The sequence below is a fragment of the Parasteatoda tepidariorum genome, chromosome 10 (assembly GCF_043381705.1).
Source record: "Parasteatoda tepidariorum isolate YZ-2023 chromosome 10, CAS_Ptep_4.0, whole genome shotgun sequence".
NCBI classification, from domain to species: domain Eukaryota; kingdom Metazoa; phylum Arthropoda; class Arachnida; order Araneae; family Theridiidae; genus Parasteatoda; species Parasteatoda tepidariorum.
Window position 1 is genome coordinate 37,879,706 of NC_092213.1, and position 19,764 is coordinate 37,899,469.

At 29.9% G+C, this 19,764-nt stretch overlaps 2 protein-coding genes across 4 annotated transcripts in view; one reads left to right on the forward strand and one right to left on the reverse strand.

The window, feature by feature from the left end:
• Window positions 1-9,032, forward strand: part of LOC122268406 (basic helix-loop-helix ARNT-like protein 2) — a 53,008-nt gene extending 43,976 nt beyond the window's left edge. For all 3 annotated transcript variants that reach the window (XM_071186168.1, XM_071186169.1, XM_071186167.1), the window contains one exon: window positions 3,362-9,032. The gene's annotated coding sequence lies outside the window, so the exon portion shown is untranslated. The remainder of the gene's footprint in view (window positions 1-3,361) is intronic.
• A 560-nt stretch (window positions 9,033-9,592) lies between these two features.
• LOC107455661 (ankyrin repeat and SOCS box protein 3) lies at window positions 9,593-19,001 on the reverse strand. The gene is made up of 5 exons (XM_016073301.3): window positions 18,914-19,001; window positions 16,321-16,664; window positions 13,221-13,528; window positions 11,954-12,388; window positions 9,593-9,965 (listed from the first exon to the last, which is right to left on the reverse strand). The coding sequence occupies exons 1-5, from the start codon at window positions 18,966-18,968 to the stop codon at window positions 9,629-9,631; spliced, it is 1,479 nt and encodes a 492-aa protein (XP_015928787.1). The 5' UTR covers window positions 18,969-19,001; the 3' UTR covers window positions 9,593-9,628.
• Between the last annotated feature and the right edge of the window lie 763 nt (window positions 19,002-19,764).

Here is a 19,764-nt window from a genome sequence, read left to right on the forward strand (position 1 = left end):
TTTCATTATTTTTGTGATGAAAACTGTTGAGTAATAGTGTAATGCACCATGATTTTGAAAAGTATTCATCATCAGAAATTTTGAAAGCCATGGAATATGGCAGAAATTCTGGATGATGCATAGAAAGCTAGTCTTCTGCAAATTGCTCCTGTTCATTATTTAAAAGTTGTCCTCTTGTTTTGAAATCCATGGTGTATGCTAACAAATGAAGTGGCTGAATATCTTGATGGAATCTTTTTATAAAATGTTTATGGGGTTCTAATTCATCGCACGATAGTAAGTTAATCCATATTTTAACAGCTTCTGAAGATGAAGTGTTTTCTGATTGAAGCTTATTTAAAGCTTCAGAAACTATTGATAACTGTTTTTCCAAATTAATAGCTTCTTGGTAAAGCCCAACATTATTGGTGAACCCTGAATAATGGAGTTATAAGAGACCAACTTCATGCAGTTAGGATAAAGTGTCTTCATTCCAAAGCCTTTTAATATTCTTAATTAGTCTTTTGATTCAATTGTTTTGCCAACTCCTGCTTGTTCAGACAAATAAGCAGTTCTGCTTCTTTCTTTTTTTCCGTCTGATAACTCGGTTTTGTTGTTGACATTTCTTTTTTAAAATCCTGATATTTCTATCTGGGCTACTGTTTCAATAATAAATGGAGCTCAAATATTCTTTGCACCTCTATATTCATAATTTTTTTTTATTTCTTTCCCATGAAAAAAAAACAAAAACAAAAAAAGGAGTTTGCCAGGATGTATCATTATTATCCACAGAAATATTTCTGTCAGAAAATAAATCAAATCCATATAATGGAGTAGGAATCATAAATGCATTTTCCATTTCTTTTTCAAAAGGTTCTACAAAATTCTCTTTATAGATTTTAATAAGTTCAGAAAAATCACGAGACTTTGAATTGCTTCGTGAACTTCTACTTAGTGTAGTGCAGTCTAAAGCAAATGAAAGTAGTTCATTTTTTTTTTGTTTAAATGATTTCCTTTTTAATGGTTTTTAGTGAAATCTAGTACATTATCAACAAATTTGCTTACTTTTGAAGAGACCAAGCTAAATGCTATGTCAGGACTTATCCACTTTCCCTAAAAAATCAGATATGTCAATAGTACTTGAGGATTTGAGATTTGCTCTTGGGTGCTTTTTACTTCAGGCTCTTTGTTTTTCACAAACAAGACATCCACTTGCTGATGATGACAAGTTGTAACTCTTTTACAAGCTTTGCCACATGAAAGCCATCTTGTGGCTGAAACATTCAGAATTTTGAAATTTTTATCTTTCACACTTCTCCCTGTATATCCTTAAAAACCTGTGATTTTTCGGGACTGTAGTGAGACATTTTCTATAGGCTAACTAATACAGAATCGACTGATTTTAAGTTACACTTTTTTAGTAGGTGGGCAAAGGCAAGAGCTAGCCTATAATTCCGACAATTTACCTATACTGAATGAGGTGCTTGCAATTCATCCTTCTTTGGATACCTCATGTTTCCCCATTCATTACATTTGCACCATCCAAAACAATAAATAAGCAATTTGATGCCTTTTGCAACCATGAACTTTTCAATGGTATTTGTAATAGATTCCACATTAATAGAACCCAAATTAATAATTCCAAGAAATTTTTCCTTAATTCCTTTCACTCCCGGTGCTTTGTATCTTGCAATCAAACCTAGCCCAATATTTTTCTCTTCTAAATACAAATCGATAGCTTGTATCAAATTATTTACAGAAACATTCAATAAATAGGTGGCTTTTTTGCGCAAGTTTTTAAATGTAAATTAATTATTGCATTACCCATTTAATTTCAAAGAAATCTTACTGTTTTAAAATTTTCTGAAACAGCCCAGTGTTTTTTAATCATAATGTAAAGTACTTTAATAAATTTCATAATAATTTTTCATTTGCACGTCTTTTTTCTTCTTAAACTTTTTTCGATCCCAATTCAATTTCCGGAAGAATAGAAAGACCTTGTATAGACTTAAACAAAGTTATTGTTTCTTTATGTTTGTTACTATTTTTGTGTGCATCTAGTAGGATGATCTGAAAAATCTACGCCCTTGTTGCACCTCCTAGGCTCATCCTTATAAAAAAGAGCAAATTTTCCAAAGATACCATTCAGCAGAAACACAGAAATATATCGAAGGAGAGGATTTTTCTATAGCAGAAATATCTTTTGGTAGTTTGTTTCTTTTGAAAGTTTAATTCTTCATCATCAACATCAAATAAAATATCTATCATCTATTTAAAAAATCAACACGACTCTAGAAACTGTGGAATTTGCATTAGTTCTACAAGTTTCATTTGAAACAGAGTCCTCCTCAAAATCTAAACCAACTGGTAAACTCAAAGTATTTGGCTCATAAGTACTGCTGTTTTTACAAGCTATAGATTCCACTGAGGAAACTGTTAAAATAGACTCAACTATTCTGTTAGAAGTACCGTAACTCCGCGGAGAAACACTGTCCTGGTAAAAACGCCACTCCATCAAAAATCTGTTAAAAAGAAAAAGTTTTTCACTGGTTACTAACTGCCGACTTAACACGTGCTCTAAATACACCTATACATGTAGTTTAAATAGTTGAATAACCATTATAAGGGTATTGAATATACAAAAAATATAAACAATACTAGTTTATAAAGTGGATTCTAATAATTTTTAAGTAAAATTGTCCATTTTCTAGTTTTAATTTAAAGTAACCATTAAAATTGTTAAAAATAAAAATTAAACGATCTTACTTTAAAATCAGCAATCCAAAATCTTGTTTTAGAAATAAACCATAAATAGAATTTTGAATAAATAGAATAAGAAATTTTGTTCAAAAACTGAACTTAAAAACCTTCAAAATCGGAACTATTTCATTCTTTATGTCAGGTTAATCCCCGTCAATCGCTTTTTCTGTTCAGGAATGATTTCCGCTTTTTTTAAAGCCACTTATGACATTTTATTTTTAAAAAGCTTTCCAAGCTTGGGACATGCTTGCTACAACCCTCTCATAACATTGCATTAAAATTTAAATAAAAAAAAATTAAAACAAAATAAAAAATTAAATCAAAATATAAAACAAAACAAAAAATTACGGAAAAAATGTAAACAAAACAAAAATAGAAAAGGAAAATATTAATGAAACAAAAATGCAAGAAAAGATCAGAAATGAAAATTAAAGATTTAAAAAAAAAATCAGCTAAGGAAGAAAATGAAGAAACTCTTAAGACAGAAATATAATCCATATTGGGAGGGGGAATTCTTAGTTAATGAAGTTTAAGATAGATTTGCACTTATAGTGCAATTCTATAAATAACAGAATTATTTATTCTCAAAAATTTATATTGTTGAAATTTGTTTGTTTTTTAGGTGATATCATATTGTTGAATGCCAGTGAGTCAAAATGTATTTTTATCCAAAGATGTATGAATTATCCCTGTGCAAATATATTGTTTTAAATTAAAATATCCATATTTTCAGTTTCACTTCATCAACTTTTTATTTTAATTGACAATATGTATGATGAACAACTTCTAAAAATGTGTAATCAGCTAAATACATAATTTACAACAGAAGTTTTATTCACAAATATTTATCATGAAGTCACTTATAAATATATATATATATTTGTTGCATTGTTATTTATATATATAAATTTTTAAAAATTTATTTTTATCAAAAAATTCTTGTTCAATGAGAAAATGATCTTCTTCAGAAAATACATATAAGTTTATAAACAATATTTATCTGTGATCACTGCCTTCAATTCTTTATATCAGTAGGGTTACGTTTTAAGTTATGTTCATTTCTTAGCTTAAGGGGACTTCAACTTGCAGCTTGCAAGTCAAAACCTGCCCACAGTGGCAAGCTTGACATACCAGGTAACTGGTCCAAAACAGTTTATTTTATAATTTACTAAGTCAGTAAACCTTATGAAATATTTAAGAGAAACACAATAATTGGTAAGGAAATTTGTCAAATGGCAAATATCTTATTTGATCTTTGGCATAAATATTACATGTTGCTTCAAAAAATATTTTTTACTTATTTCAAAACAACAGCCTCGTATATTGACATAGCTGGATGTCTAATAAGTCAAAAGGTTTACCAGGACAGAGGCAAAGGAGTAAAAATGCATTAGAAACTGCTTTAATAGGTCGAGAGCACAGAAAAATGAGCTTCTTTTTTTAAATTTCTAAAATTTTCGGACACCCGTTCTGTTAGTTGTAAACCTTAGGCTGAGAATTTTGGAGACCCCTACCATAAACCAATGTGCTAATCAAATCGTATCATTCAAATTGTTATTTTCTTTCCAGTCTTTTCGTATGATGAGTTTCAAAAAGTGTTTTTTGTCAATGTGTGTTACTAGAAAAAACTGACCATTAACTTTTATTTTTAAGGGATTAATTTTGTACTTAACTTTAATTTATTTATTTCAATCATTTTTCAAGCAATGGTTTGAATTTATGATTTTTAAAATCATATCCTCTCATAAAACTTGAATGTATATTCAATAATTAAATTTATGATAATTTGTCTTTGTAAACGACTTGCTGTACATATCATTCCAACTTTCATCTGAATAAATTTGTTACTAAAATGTGTTCGAAAATAACTATGCCTTTTATAAATGGAGATAAATTAATCACCTAAACTGTTAAAAATATAATTAACTTTATTTTCATAAGAAAACTTAACTTTAGTTTTTCCTATACATGTATGTTTTTTAAATTTGGCTTAAAACATTGCTTTCTCGTGAATTTATAGTGTTGGTGGTGCCGTGTCCCCGTCTGATGAAAATATACCCACAGGCTGAAAACACACGGGAATTAATAGGTTTATGTTCTTAAGAATCAGTAACTACTTGTTAGACAATCGTGCTACAAAAAATTTTTTTGGTTTCAAAGCTCATTTTTCTAATTTAATTTATTTAATAACTTTGTAATTACTTTTCCATACAAGTGTCCTTTTAACTTTACAGACTGGTCCTGAATTTTTGATTTATTAAATATTTGTCATGCCCATCACATATCTGGTTTATAAATTTGGATGCAAATTCATGAGAAATTGCAATTATAATAGCTACTTTTTTGCTATTCAGTGTTATTTTGTTTGTAAACTGTTTATTTTGTATAGCCAAGCTCATTAGCTAAATATCTAGATGAAAAACTAATTTTTCTTATGATTTCCATTGTTAAGAAACATTGAATTATGTATGATTTTATTTTTTATTTTATTTATAATCATATCATTAAGTTCCAAATAATTTAATTTTTACAATTTTATTAAAAATATAAGACGCTTTTACAAAAAAGAGTATGTATGCCTAAAATTTGTCAATGTTTACTCCAGAAATTATATTTTAATGCATTTATATACCAAATTATGATTACAGTTAATTTTTACTAAATATTGTTAAGTTTTAAATTTGGAGCATGTTTTTAAATTGTAACTCACGATAACAAGTGTAGCTTACATTCCAATCTCATTGCATGCTGTAAATGTTACATATTATAATTGACTTTTTTTAACGAGAATGTCTTATTTATTTTTAGTATATAATCGAGTTGTAGTGTTGTATTTGATTTAAGAGTATTTATTTGAATATACAGTAGAAGATCTTTAAAATGCAAACCTTAAAACCGAAGTCTTTATGTTATTTTGAATTTTGCATTATGTAGATCATGGCACCTATTACATTCTTACCTAGTATTGATAGCAATATAATTATGGAATATTAATGCTTTAAATATATTTTTTAAATTCAAATACAAAGGAACAAATATAAGTAAATTAAACATTTATTACTCACGAGAAAAAAATTATCAAGCTAACTAATAAATGTATCAATTTTACTTTGCTTTAGATACGGTGACTTTTTAACAAATAATTTTTCCTGTAGCATGTGAACAGTTTAAAGTTCTCGCTGAGCTACACAGCTCTTTTTAGGAATTTCAAGTATTTACCCCCCGAGATAAACCCTATTCAATATAGTTAGCTTCTCAAATTCATCATCATTTGATTCTGTTTCTGTACTATTTTCTCCTTTGTTTTAAACAAGATTAACTATTTCTGCATCAGTTAAATGCATAAAAATGTCAGGGTCATTATCAGCCTCTAAAAATTCTAGAATATCTGCTTTATAAACAATTGTCAACCTCTTATTATTTTGCAGGCATTTAATTAATTTTAATAGTCTTGACTTTAGCTAATGATTACTTAAGTCCGGAAAATTCCTTGTAATCAATTTCAAAAAACAGTGACTCTGGCCTAAATTTTATGCCAGACATTTACAATAGTTTCTTGGATTGCGAAATCCAGAATTTGAACTTTTTCTTGAACTCTAATATCAGGACAGGAATCAGAGCTCAAGAAATTTCTCAGAAAGCCACTTTTATAATTACATTTTAGATTCTTTATCTCACCCTGATCCATTGGCTGGATCAGAGATGTGGTATTTGGTGATAAAAAAAAAGTTTTTACATTAGGATTAAAAGGATTATTAGGACATTAAAAGGACATTAGGATACAAAGAGATCAGTGTGTGCAGTGCAGTTATAGAGTTGCAATAAAATTTTGCTATCTGCTGGTAAACCTATCTTCTTGTGCTCATAAACTTCTTTATTGAGATGGTTTTTCAATGAATCATTCTATACAAAGTTCTTTTGTTATCTCTGTAAATTACTGAAAGAAGCCCACTACCTAAAGTGCTTTTAAAGGATGAGGAGTGGCGCTTCTTCCAAAAACGACTTTATAACCGTGTGTACCTGTTACATTGCTGCAAATTACTACTGCAAGTCTGTGCTTGTCATTTTTCACTCCTAATGGTTCAGTTTCTTCTTTAGTTACAAATGTCTTTCTCGGCAAATTGCACCAAAGAGGTTTGATTTAGCCATATTATGAGTTCTGGAGAAAAATTTTCCTCTTCTACTAACTTTTTAAATTCTTCAATGAATTCATCGGCTGCTACTTAATCAGTAGACATTTTATTGCCATTTACCTTTAAGTAGTGTATTCCGTGTCGATTTTTAAATTTTGACAGCCAGCCAGTCAGTTGAATATTCACATTTCACAATAATGTCACGTTTTTTAAGCTGCTCTTTCACTTTTTCACACAATATTGGGCCAGTAATGGGTTATGTTCTCTTGCAAAATCATTAAAATGAATTGTATCTAAAACACGCTATTGCGCTTCTTTAATTTGTTTTCAATTGTAAATTCCTTTACTGCTATAGTTTGTCTAAGACAAGAACTCCCCCAGACATTCGTCTGGACTTGTGGCAGTGACCATGGTAACGAGGTATGACTATTTCAAAAAGGGGTTCAGGGTGACTGTTTCGAAGTGATTTCGGGTCGGCGAGAGAAAGGAAATCCCTCTCTCTTCGGCTTATTGTGTTTGTCCTAGAGGGAAGCTACCCTCCCTAAAATGCTCCATCCTTGTTACCATAACACCAGGCGGCCTCAGACTTCGTGGCGGGAAGAATTCTTAGCTTAGACAAACTATATCAAATTTTTGCAAAATAGTAAAGGTAACATGTTTTTTATTTTGTCCTTTAGAAGAACCATTATCTCTTTCCATTTTTTATAAGTTGATCAGCAAAATCATGCTACCTTGTGATCAAACGTATAACAGAATTCAAGTAAAAATTTATTTATACTCTAGTTTCTCCCAATAAAAAATAATTCAATTTCAGAAGTGACTGAGAAAATCATCATTCATATGATGCGTGATCTATAAGTTTAGTTCTACAGCAGGCAAAAATAAGATTATCTTGTCAAAAGTAAATAAACAAAATGCAATGTGTTCAAAACATGAATCGTAGAATTTAAGTGCGATTTTTATTGTTTACATCCGCAAAGTTGATGAGGTTTATAAAATTGACGTATTTTGATCTTCTGCTGTATATATAAATTTGATAGACCTGATATATTTATTTAAATAATATATATTACTAATTTTGTCAATTAAAAAGTTGGCAAGTTATCAAATATTGAATAATTTCTGGGTATTAAATTTCATATTATTATAAACAAAAGAGATGCTGAAAAAATATGCAATTGAAGTTTTGTTTTTATCATAATATATATTTAAGAAGTTATTTTATATTCTATAATGGAGTTTAAATAGCAGCTAGTACACAGACTAACAATATTATTAGTTTGTATTGTTATAATACCATGTATTTTCAATCTGATTTTGTTTCACTCCACTTTTCCGTGCGACACTATGTTCTAAATGTCAGAAGCAAAATCAGTATTTTAATCACGCTAACATTCTTTTGGAAGAAAGATAATTATAACGATTTTTCTTGATTGAAAAGTAAATTTTCTGATTTTTTTCAAGCAGATTCAGTACAATTAATAGACTTTTCAAATTCTAAAAGTAGTGAAAGCTCAATATATTGATGTTTGTAGCTTAGTTGTAAGAAGGTCAAAATTCTTATTTTCTTATAAAAAAAATTCAACTTTTAAGTTAATTTAAATTTAAAGCAATTTATTTTCAATTTAATTGAAAGCTTATAAATTTAAACCAAAAACTAAATTTATGTCATTCGCAATTTCATTATTGTTTGTTATATTTGAAATAATTTATTTAAATAAAAAATACAACTAAGTATTGTAAAATGTATTTTTTGACATCTCTTAGTCTTATGTCCTGTTTAATTTTTTTTAAGTATTTTAACATTTTAGTTACCAAACTTATATATTATGATTTTAAACTCTCAAAACATTATATTTATTGTTTTATTTAAGATGGCATTTTATTTTATTGATTTTGACATTACTTTTCATATACTTTTGTTTTTATTTTTTTCCCCCAACATAATTACTATTGTTGATTCAAATCATGAATATTTGCAAACACAAAATAACCACTTTTATAATCTGAGGGATCAAATTGCAATGTATATTTTGTATGGTACAAATATTACTTGATGAAAATGTGTGCATGAGTATAATCTATTTTATCTATACAAAATTATTCTGATGTTTCATATTTTGTCCTGAAAAATAGTAAATAAATTTATTATTAAATAAATTTCATGTCCTTTTTTGTATTTTGTATGTTTATTATTCTAGTTTATTGATATGCAAACAGATTATAGTAACAAAGCTTTTTTTAATTTAAGTCATCTATGATTTGAAAATTTTTTTTGTTAAAGATCAAGGGGGAGAATAGTTTTTGTCAGTTTTTTTACTAAAAAATGTTAGGATAGCAATTACTTAGTTGTGACAAATCAGTAACGTGGAAACTCGCCCCCTCCCAGTGTTATCACAAGGTGAAGATGAACCCTGCTAGGGAAAAACTGCTCATTTATGTCTCGGAATGAACTTATTTTTTAAAATCAACTTTTCGAGACAAATCATTCATCCTCCTCGATCGTCAATCGTATATTGCATACTATAGACTTATTAACATTTCTATTATAATTTATGTATGGTTCCTTAGCTAAGAAAAACTTTTTAAATATTTAGGATTTTTTTTCTATTGCTTCAACCTTATAAAAATCTAAGCATCATTAGATAGAATATTAATATAAATAGTATGGCCACAGATATAGTGTTTTCTTGGGTTATAAAAACAATTGTAGAAAGTGATAACAAAATATAAAACATATTTTATTACTATAAAAATCACTCCTCAAATAAAACAAATTTTTTGAGCATTTGTGGTAGGGGCAAACTCTGCAAGGTGGCCAGAAAATCTGGTCCCCATCCTAAGTTTCTCCTGACCTGTATCCTTGAGGCATTTAAAAGGGAGAATGGCTGTAAAGCTCTCGTCAGAAGCAAATCTTTGTGTTCGTCACTCATCTGTTTTGAATTTTCTATAAACGAGACATTGAAAGATTCCGCTGCTTCTACGAGCAAGTCCATCACTTCTGGATTGAGTCCCAAATGTATCCTGTGAATAACTTTTATGATCCCTAAATCGTGATCCCTTTGACACTGAAGAACTATGCGTGCTCCGTACCTGCAATGCATTAAGATGCAATCAGTCTATTTATAGCTAAAATACCATTTATTTATTTTTTGTGATTTTAATAACCATTATTGCATTTTAATATTTAATCAAATAATGTTTAACCATTTTTAAATAATATTTGAACTCATTCTAACACTAACAGTTAAAAGTTTCAGACTTAAACCCCTTTTCAAATGGACTTACCTCATTTAAAAAAAGAAAAAAAATGGCATAAAATACTTTGAGATTACTTGAGAACGGTTTTGATCTTTTAAGCCAGAAATTCCCGAAGTTATCTAAGTCTTAGCACCTCTAAGGATATTAGAATTTTCAATGGCTTTTTAGTTATGTGTGTAATTTTGTTATATAAAATCAAGGTGTCTCGAAGCAACCAAATATCTTGAGAAACATGCATTAAAGGTAAAATACATGTTTAATGTTTTACCAAAAGCTATGCAGTAATATTAAAGTCTTCTCTATAGGGGGAACTTTCAATTTGTAATTGTTCGTGCTCCAATCATTATTTTCCAATTTTAGTATCTGCTTACTGATTCAAAAATATAAAAAATCTTAGGTCTATTCTGTGAAATTGAATCCAAATCTGCAATATAAAATGACCTCCATTTTTGTAAATACAAGACTTGTCAGATGAAAGACTTTCTAACATCTTTTCATTTCCCTGCACTATTGGTATTTTAAATTGTATATAGTATGTACCATTTTTATTAGATTTTACTGTTTTATTAATAATCACCATTTTATTCAAAAATTTTTTACGCATATTGTAAACATTAGTTTGATGCATGCTCTTTAAAAACTGAACATTTTTGCCTGTGTTTTAACCAACATCACCTTACCCTTTTCGAACAGTTGTATTTTATCTATAGAGGATTTGTTAGATTATAACCGTCATTCTAACATTTTTATGCACTATTGATATTTTAAATTCTATATAAATTTTAATCTATTCATGATTTTGTTCACGTTTATAAGTATATTTTTATCTTTGTACTATTTTACCTATTTCATAAAATTTTATTGAAATGACAATTTTAACTGATTTTATTTCATGGGACAGGGAGAGAGACTGACATAAGTATCGTTGGATAGCTTTTTGTGAAATATTAAATGTGTGTTGATATTTTTGATTCAATGGATATTTCTCAAGATATTTGCAGGCTTTGAGGGCTCAACGCCACTCTCCTGTATAAAATGAATTACTTTAATTTTGATGCACTATTAAGAAGAAATCAGAAAAGTAAATGGTAAGAATATGAAGAACATGTTTAATTCAAGTCTCAATGCAAATTCGATTGAGTAAAACTTTCTCTCTTGAAATTTACTTTAAAAATTTAACATCCTTTATGTTGTGTCCATTGCAAAAGGAAAAAAATAAATAAATAAGGTTGCATCTTCTTTAACTTTCTGATTTATATAAGGTTCAACTTACATTTAAAGAAAAATTCTTGAGTGTTCATTATGTCAACATACGAAAAATTGAGTTTTATGAAAATTTCTGATGTTTTCTCGTTTAACCACTAGGCACTAGTCTCAAATTGAAAAACGTAACATGTTTATCCATCATTCAAATTTTCTGTATTATAAGTGTATCCTTAAATTAGAATTAAATCAATTCAGTCAGAAAAACTGAATGGAGGAACCAGGTAAGTGACATTTTCAGAGTTACTATATCAAAGTAAGAAGGAAACAAGTGGTATCCGAAGAATTATTTTATTACAGATATATTAGAAGGCGGGACTTATAATACTTCGCCTTATTTTATTTATCGTCCCCCAATTCGAAAGAAGAATTAGGTAAACATACTCAAAACTATTGTAGATTAGTTATGTCAAAATTAAAATAAAAGCAATTCTGATAAATGAAACATACACACTGATGTGATCATTTAATGTGGTTTTTCCTGATTAATGAATATCCCTAAAGATGTCATCTACCTGCTTCATTCACTAAGTTCTTCATGTATCAAATATACATACCTTAGAAGCAGAGATACAATATCAATTCGAGGTTGTTCACAGTTTTGTAAATATTCTCCTATCGGAGGTTTTAGACATGGTTTATCATCAGCAACAGTAATAGCATTGGGATTAGCACCATTCCTCAACAAGGTCTCTACTATTCTGTATTGATTTGGAATTTTTTCAACCATGGACAGGTGCAGGGCAGATCCTACTACCACTGACACCGCATTAATGTCTGCCCCTGATTTGAGAAGGAACTCTAAAAATTTCACATCGCCTTTTAGCACAGCATAATATAATGGTGGGGGTCTTGTACGTTCCAAGGGAAAGCACACTTGTGCTCCATTGTAAACCAAAATCTCTGCTATCTCTAAATTTCCTGTTAGAACTGCATAATGCAACGAGCTTTTCTGGTCTTCTTCTGTCATGGCATTAACATCTGCACCATAACTAAAAGTTAAAATAGACAAATCGTTTGCAAATGTGATGTTTAAAATATATTGAAGACTATATAGCTGCAAAATGACAAATTTATTTACTTAGTAGTATAAATATTGCAGAGGGAACAATCTGTACCAATTACTGAGATTTGATCTATAATTAAAGTCTATACGAGTTACTTGTAACATTTTAAAGTTTTTACAATAATGTAAAAATTTGGAAGTAATTGAATTTACAAAAGATTCACTACAAATTGTTTTTTTTTTTTTTTTCTGATGATAATAAAAGTCTCATTGCAAATTTTCAACCTGTAATTACGACGAATTGCTCACCTTAGGATATAATCATCATTAAACCAAAGGTATTTTTAAGCAGTTTTTATTTAAGTGTTTAAAAATATTTTCCTCAGGGGGTTTACTTACTTTAAGTAAACACGGGCTTCACGACCCCGAGGTACCCCAGTTATTTATATTATTTTTTTACACTCGTGTTAACACGCAAAGCTTAAATTAACATTGATATTTTTTGTAGATATCATTTATCATTCCTATAGTTTTCTAACTATCATTCCTATAGTTAACTGCCCCTGCCTTATTCAGGCTCTGACCCTATTACTATATTATTCTTAAGTAAAAATCCTCAATTGTTTAAGTAAAGGTTGAAAGCATTGATTTAAAATGTGACTATTACCTTTCTTTTTTCCAATAAACTTCAGTCAAACAACATTTTTTTTTTTCAAAGAGCATTATGCATTGTGGAAATCAAATCTAACTCTCAATTCAATTAACCAAACAATCATTTATGTAAAAGAAAATTTATAACTTAGTTCAGCAGCGCTTACCTTATAAGTAAGTGCACAGTTTCCACAGCTTGAGCGCTTCTGCATGCTTTCATCAACGGCGTCATTCCTTGCAAATCTCGGGCATTTGGGTCAGCTCCGTACATCAGCAACAGTTCTACTGACCTCAGATCCACCGAATCCACAAGATTTATCTCAAATCCTAAATAGTACAGAGCATTTGGATTTGCTCCGTGCTCTAAAAGCATTCGAGCTGTTTCATGTTCACAGTTTCTTATTGCTAGTCTTAAAGGTTCGTCAGCGGCAGTTGCTCGAGGAGGCTCACCATATGATCTGTCATCAGGGTTTACCTGGTTTAAACAAAAGTGATATCGTATCTGAATTAAGGAAAGAAATGTGTGAACTTAAATAATTTTGAAACATCAGAAAAAAGAAAGCACTTATGCAATTTTGTTCGTTAGTTTAGTTGGATTTACTGGCGTAAGTGGCTATATCGCACCTACAACTTAATGCAGTATGGACTTGTACTAATGTCCGTACGAAGATAAGATTTTCAATTGTCAAGCAAAAACTAATATTCATGTTCTCTAAATGCATTATATTTTTTAGAAATTTTGAAGAAGGACTAACACAAATGCTTGGGCATTTCGAAATAAAGATATCGAGACATGTGTAGCTTCAGATAAACAATGATAATAAGTACTTTTTCTGCCGATCAACATAGCAGATGGAAAACTGGTTAATACATTCGGTACAGTTTCTATTTCAAAGTTATCTGTATCTCAGATAAATTTGGAATAGAAACAAAATATCACCAAAGTTAACGCCATTGCTGACATTTTGTTTCTATCTTTGAATAGCCGATTGATACCGGATTAACGGCCACATAAATATTCAACTAACTCCCTAGTCTTGTAATTTTTGAACCGAACCCAGTCAACGAGAACCGGATTAAACACCAGGTCAAACTCACCATCTTAGAAGACTTTTCGTTGAAACTAACATGCATTTGTGTTGTTAGTCGGGGAAGGAAAAAACCTTCTATTGTTAGCCCGGTGGCAAGGAGCACCAACCAAGAAAATCTTAGTGACTTTTATTCCAATTTCGATGATGTTTGAGCTAACTAATTTTTAAAATACCGCTTCTCCAACAATTCTGATTATAGGAATTCGCTTTTTGAAAAGAAGCAGAATTCATTAAAAGATAATTTTCTTTCAGATTGTCATCGACGGTAGAAACTCATCTTTAACTCATGACATATCTAACACGGGAGACATTTTTCGTCAATTCCGTGAACGGCAGAAACTGGAAACAGTTTACGAATGGACTGGTCATCTCCGGAATTCGACCCTGTAGTTGACCAGCGTCCTCCCAAAACCAAAATACTGGTAGCAAAATTCCCTAACGGACCTTTCCAGTTATGTATTTCTGCTAGAAAATCCCTGTGAAGGAATTTCTGTCTTCAGAATATGAAATTGAAAAGGTGAAGACATGAGTTTTCAAATATCCGTTTAGCAATTTTACTACCATTCCTTTTTTTTTTTTAAGTTTTTGGAGAACGCTAATTAGCTTACTGTATCACCGAGACCAAGTACTATGCGAAGCGAATGGCAAAAAAGTTGTTTCGACTTTGTTCATCTCGGATACATGCGGGTTTAGTAGTGATTCTGTCCTTATACTTTGATTTCGCGTTAAGCTCATTTTGGAGCTCTGTGTCTTTTGTTACCTTAAGTACACAATGGTAGGGGAGAGTGGGGTCAATTGTAACATGGTACGATTGTAACAGAGCAAAAATTTCGAGTGTCGGGTTCTAGATTTGATTCCTAGGTGGCGCACAAGGTGTATTTAATAAATCTACATGTACACCCCTGATGGCAACCATTTTTATGTATTTTTGAAAGAGTTACATCACAAAAGATATTTTCACGCCACACAAGTACTTTTTTTGGTATTAGAATATTATATTGTAACAAAGTAATTTTGTTTAAACAAATAAAAATTAGTAACCGAATATGTAAGTGGACACTTTAATTAACATTTCAATAAAAAAAAGATTAGTTTTGCTAATTAACTAGCATTGTTTTTAACAAATGAAGCTGAAATGGCGTCTTGGGGACAATTGTAACAATAAGTAAAGGGACGATTGTAACAGCTGAAAATAAATAATCTTATGTTTACAAACCATTACTTAACTCTTTAAGAACCACCAATAGTTTCCTATATCATTTATATTATGTTGCATGTGCATTATTTTATTTGTCACCTTTCACAGCATAAATTAAAATTTTTAACCCCTTAAAGTTAAAAGTTTAACCCTTTAGGTCTCTGCTCATTATTATTTTTACTCCTAAAATATCACTACTATTTTGATCAATAAAAAAATATATCACAACTATGATAATATGTATAATTAACTATGTTTTAGTTGAATTTATGAACTGTTACAATTGACCCCGTAAGTGGGGACAATTGTAACAAGTGCACGACTGTCAAAAATTGTTAATAACTAATATAATAACATTTAAAATAAGGTATTTATTTTTTTTTCTAGTAGAGGATAGTCTACTTTACTCGTCTGTCAATTAATACTAATAATATATTGGATTTTTTGTTAGTTAAAAATAGTTAAGTATAAAATGTTACAATTGACCCCACTCTCCCCTAGTGTTTAAGGTCGTTTAACTCTACAATGAACCAAATGGAGTAGTTATTTATAAAAGTTTCGTTTAAACTAAAGCGGAATGCGCGCTAGATTTAAACGAAGAATGGAAAAACTATACGCATGGGGTGGTAAGGGCATACCTGCCAACTTATTATCCTTTCAAGGATGATTTTCGCCAGTGGTAGTCGAATGGAATATAAATAGCAATTCTAGGCGGAATAATAAGCTGTATTTTGAACAAGCTTATTCAGTCCTCTACATCAGTATTGCATATATATGCTTAATTTTTTTAAAAATAGTGGTGGATCAAAAATATTATAAATTATAAATGCTTAAACCGACGCTGTTAGTTTCAAATAGATATTTTTAATCTATTTCTAATCGAGTTGGTCTGCTAGTTTTATTTTTAGTGTAAGAGTTAATTATACCACATTTTACAAGAAAAAAAGCAGCCACTCCAATTATGAAAATCTGACATACCTCGGTAAATCTTATTCTCGCTCCATAAGCCATGAGAATATTAATCAGATGAGAGTATCCTTTTTCTGAACAAATGTGGACAGGAGTATATCCCATGGCATCCATGACATTCGGATCAGCCCCAAATTCGAGTAAAAGATCCACGAGATATTCTGCATCAAGGTAAACAGCATAGTGAATTAGTCTTAGACCCTTGTGGACAGATTCATCAATGCTAAGTATGAGTTCCTCCTCTTCAATGAAGCTCCTGATAGATTCTAAAGATTTCCTGTGAATAATCATATCAGCCGCGTGTCGCAGAGGTAATGTAGAGCGTTGGGATCTGTGCAAACTTTGCAGTACATCTAATAAAAAATGAAATTTGTAAATTGCGTTAGATTGTTCCATATACAGAGTGAAAGAGAACTAACTTTGACAACTTTTAATAAAACAGCACTGAATGGGAGAGAAAAAATGAAGAGATTTGTGAACTTTCACGTTTATTGATGTGTTTGTAATCTGTAATGGTAAAAATAATTTTAAGATAATAAAAAAGAAATCCACCTTTTGGCTATACTCAGCCTACAGATAGATTAAAAATCGACGTAACTAGATTAAAATTAATGTATTCATCCATCTTAAAAACACGGGTGTGTAGCGAGATATATCTTGCAACGCATAAGTTTTTTGGTATTTGCGGTTGTTAGAAAAAATTAGTACAATTTTTTATTGAAGTAATAGGTATTATAAACACATTTTTGGATAAATTTGGCCATGTGGGTAAAGTATCATTCTAAATCAAGACAAGCACATTTTTATAAGTAATTTAAATATTAATTTATAGTGAGCATGGAATATTTACTTTTATATAAAAGTTAAGAGCTGCACTGCCTAAGAATAATCATGGAGGAAAGGAAAGTTACATGAAAGCTCTCGACATAAATAGTCTTAAAGCATAAATAGGTCTTGCGCCAATAACTTCTAATTAATTAACAAAAATTTATATTTATTTTTGAAATATTATTTTAGCACCAAATGTGAATGAATTGTAACAAATTTATTCATATTCGTAAAAAAAAAAAGTTCCAGAAAATAATAATTTTTGATTTGACACCTCTGTTTTGTCTTCGTGTCTAGAGTTCAACGGACCAATCTTTCGGAAATTTAGTTCTAAAAATTTTTTCAAAATATTTAAAATAATATGAAAATTTATGATTACATTCAAGCACGATGATCTGAAGTGCTGGTGATAATTAAAGGATATTTTTGTAATTTAATTGTTATTACACTATTACTGCAAATATTGTGGTGAACTATAATTTACATGTTGACAGGTCTGATTTAGTTATTTTTATTACCTCTTAATATATTTGTATTTGGTTATGTTTCATTCACTCTTATATCTCCTCAAGAATCGTTATTATTTCTCCCATAATTATTGTGAACGAGGTGAAAACACAATGCGGTTTATCTATAGTGATAAAATAAAGAAATTGTTGTATGTCTTTTTATAACTTCAAAAATATATGATCCAGAAATTGGAATGTTGCATGCAAGACGTAATTTTTGCTCGCAAACTTAAAAATGTTGAAAAAATTTCAATTAGATCGTTCGGGAGTACGTTTGTTTGAAAACTAATCTATCTCATTGGTTTAGCATTAGCCATAGTTATAAATTAAACTGCTGACAATTCTGTCTTTCAAATATTTAAAAAATAATAAGAAACTTATCTGAAATCACATATGGCGCAGAAACCTGGAAACAGACTAAGATTGAAATACAAAAATTAGAAACCGTTCAAAATAAATGTTTAAGATTTATTTTTAAAATTTTCTGTCCTTGCAAAGTATCAAGTAGAAATCTATTAAAGAAAGCTGAAATAAAAACCATAGAAGATGAAATTAAAAAACGAAGATGGAGCTGGCTCGGACATATCCTTAGAATGCCCAAAGAAAAAATTACATCTGTTGCTCTTACATGGGCCCTTGATGGTAAAAGAACAAGAGGAAGACCCAGACTTACCACCCATCGCATGTTTTTGGGCGAGTTAAGAGAATTTAGAATATCTGGCTGGGAGGAAGGATATGCTGGCGTTGGAGGGATATGCTAGAGGCCTTTACTGCCCAAAGGCACGTAGAGGATAAGTAAGTAAGTATCTGAAATCACGCTCTTAGTTTATAGCTGCGATTTTGAAGAAAATTTTTTTTTTATCTAAATATTGTTAGATTAGATATAATCTATAATTTTGTGCCAATTCAGCGGGAAAATTGCTTTGGCCTGATAAATCTTGGCTCACATTTATTGACTACGATAAATAGCAATATATATCGTGCCGAATTAGTGCATCAATGTAGTTCATCTTCTAAACTAATCATAGAGTAGTTTTATATCATATTAAAAACATGTTTTACTTAATCTAATTACGTGAAATCCATAGAAGACAAAAATTGGAGTGGTATATACGCCTTTTAGTTTTGAACATTACAGCGCGGTGTTAATTCATAGCTTTTCTATAATTAATATATTTTTGTAGCATACATAAAAAAGATAGGTTTGTTAGTAACATTTCTGAATAAACAGAAGGTATAACTTTCTACAAATTATTATCAGTTACCTTCCTCTATAGCTGAAGGAGGTCGGTAAGAGGCGATCAGACCGGAGAAATCCATGTTTGCAAACAACTCAGAAGGAAGAGTTCTGTGTTTATTTTTTTAGAGCTAAATTTATATCGGAACTGCATGTGGCTTGGCATCTGATCAAAATAACTGGGCGATAACAAGGAAAGGCGGGCCGAAGATTTTAAGAATTATGTTTTTCAAATGCGGTGGTTTAAACCTTCTATTTAAAGTTAATTCACTTTAAAAAGGAATTTAAAAAAGAAGAAAAACAAAAAGTTACGGTCAATACCCTTCTATTAGATTTAAGGTTATGATTCTTGTATCGTAGTGACTTAGGGATTTTAAGAAAACTTAACAAACAACGCAAATTTTATAAAAATAAATCCCAATTTTGTAACAGTTGATTAATTTTTCTCTGTCGGTATGACCTTTTTATTTTTAGTAATTAAATATGCTCTTTTTTTAAATTGAGTTCTCACTAATTTTGCCTCTGAAAGTAAACTTATTAATACTCTCTTTGAATGTTACATAATTTGTCGTTTAATTTGCATACCTAGTTCATATTTCGTTCAGTAGCGTACACAGGAATTTTTCAAGAGGGTGTTACTAATAATTAGTATATATATACAGTTAGTCAATAAAGTCTGCGTACAGACTGATTATTAAATTAAAAAAGCACTTTAAACATCAAAGAAACATTTTAATCAGTATGGTTTTTTTTCCTGCAATAGCTACAATTGTAAGCTACAGTAAGGAGCAAAAATAAAACTGCAATATTTTAAAAACTTTCTCAAAAATAAATTTTTACGAAAAAAACACAGCAATACACTCCAATAAAGTCTGCGTA

Coding starts and splice junctions, on each gene's coding strand:
- LOC107455661 (XM_016073301.3), bottom strand. CDS start 18,968: ATGGATTTCTCCGGTCTGATCGCCTCTTACCGACCTCCTTCAGCTATA. Junction 13,529..16,320: donor CGAGAATAAGATTTACCGAG/GTATGTCAGATT, acceptor TGTTTAAACCAG/GTAAACCCTGATGACAGATC. Junction 9,966..11,953: donor ATTGTATCTCTGCTTCTAAG/GTATGTATATTT, acceptor AATGCATTGCAG/GTACGGAGCACGCATAGTTC.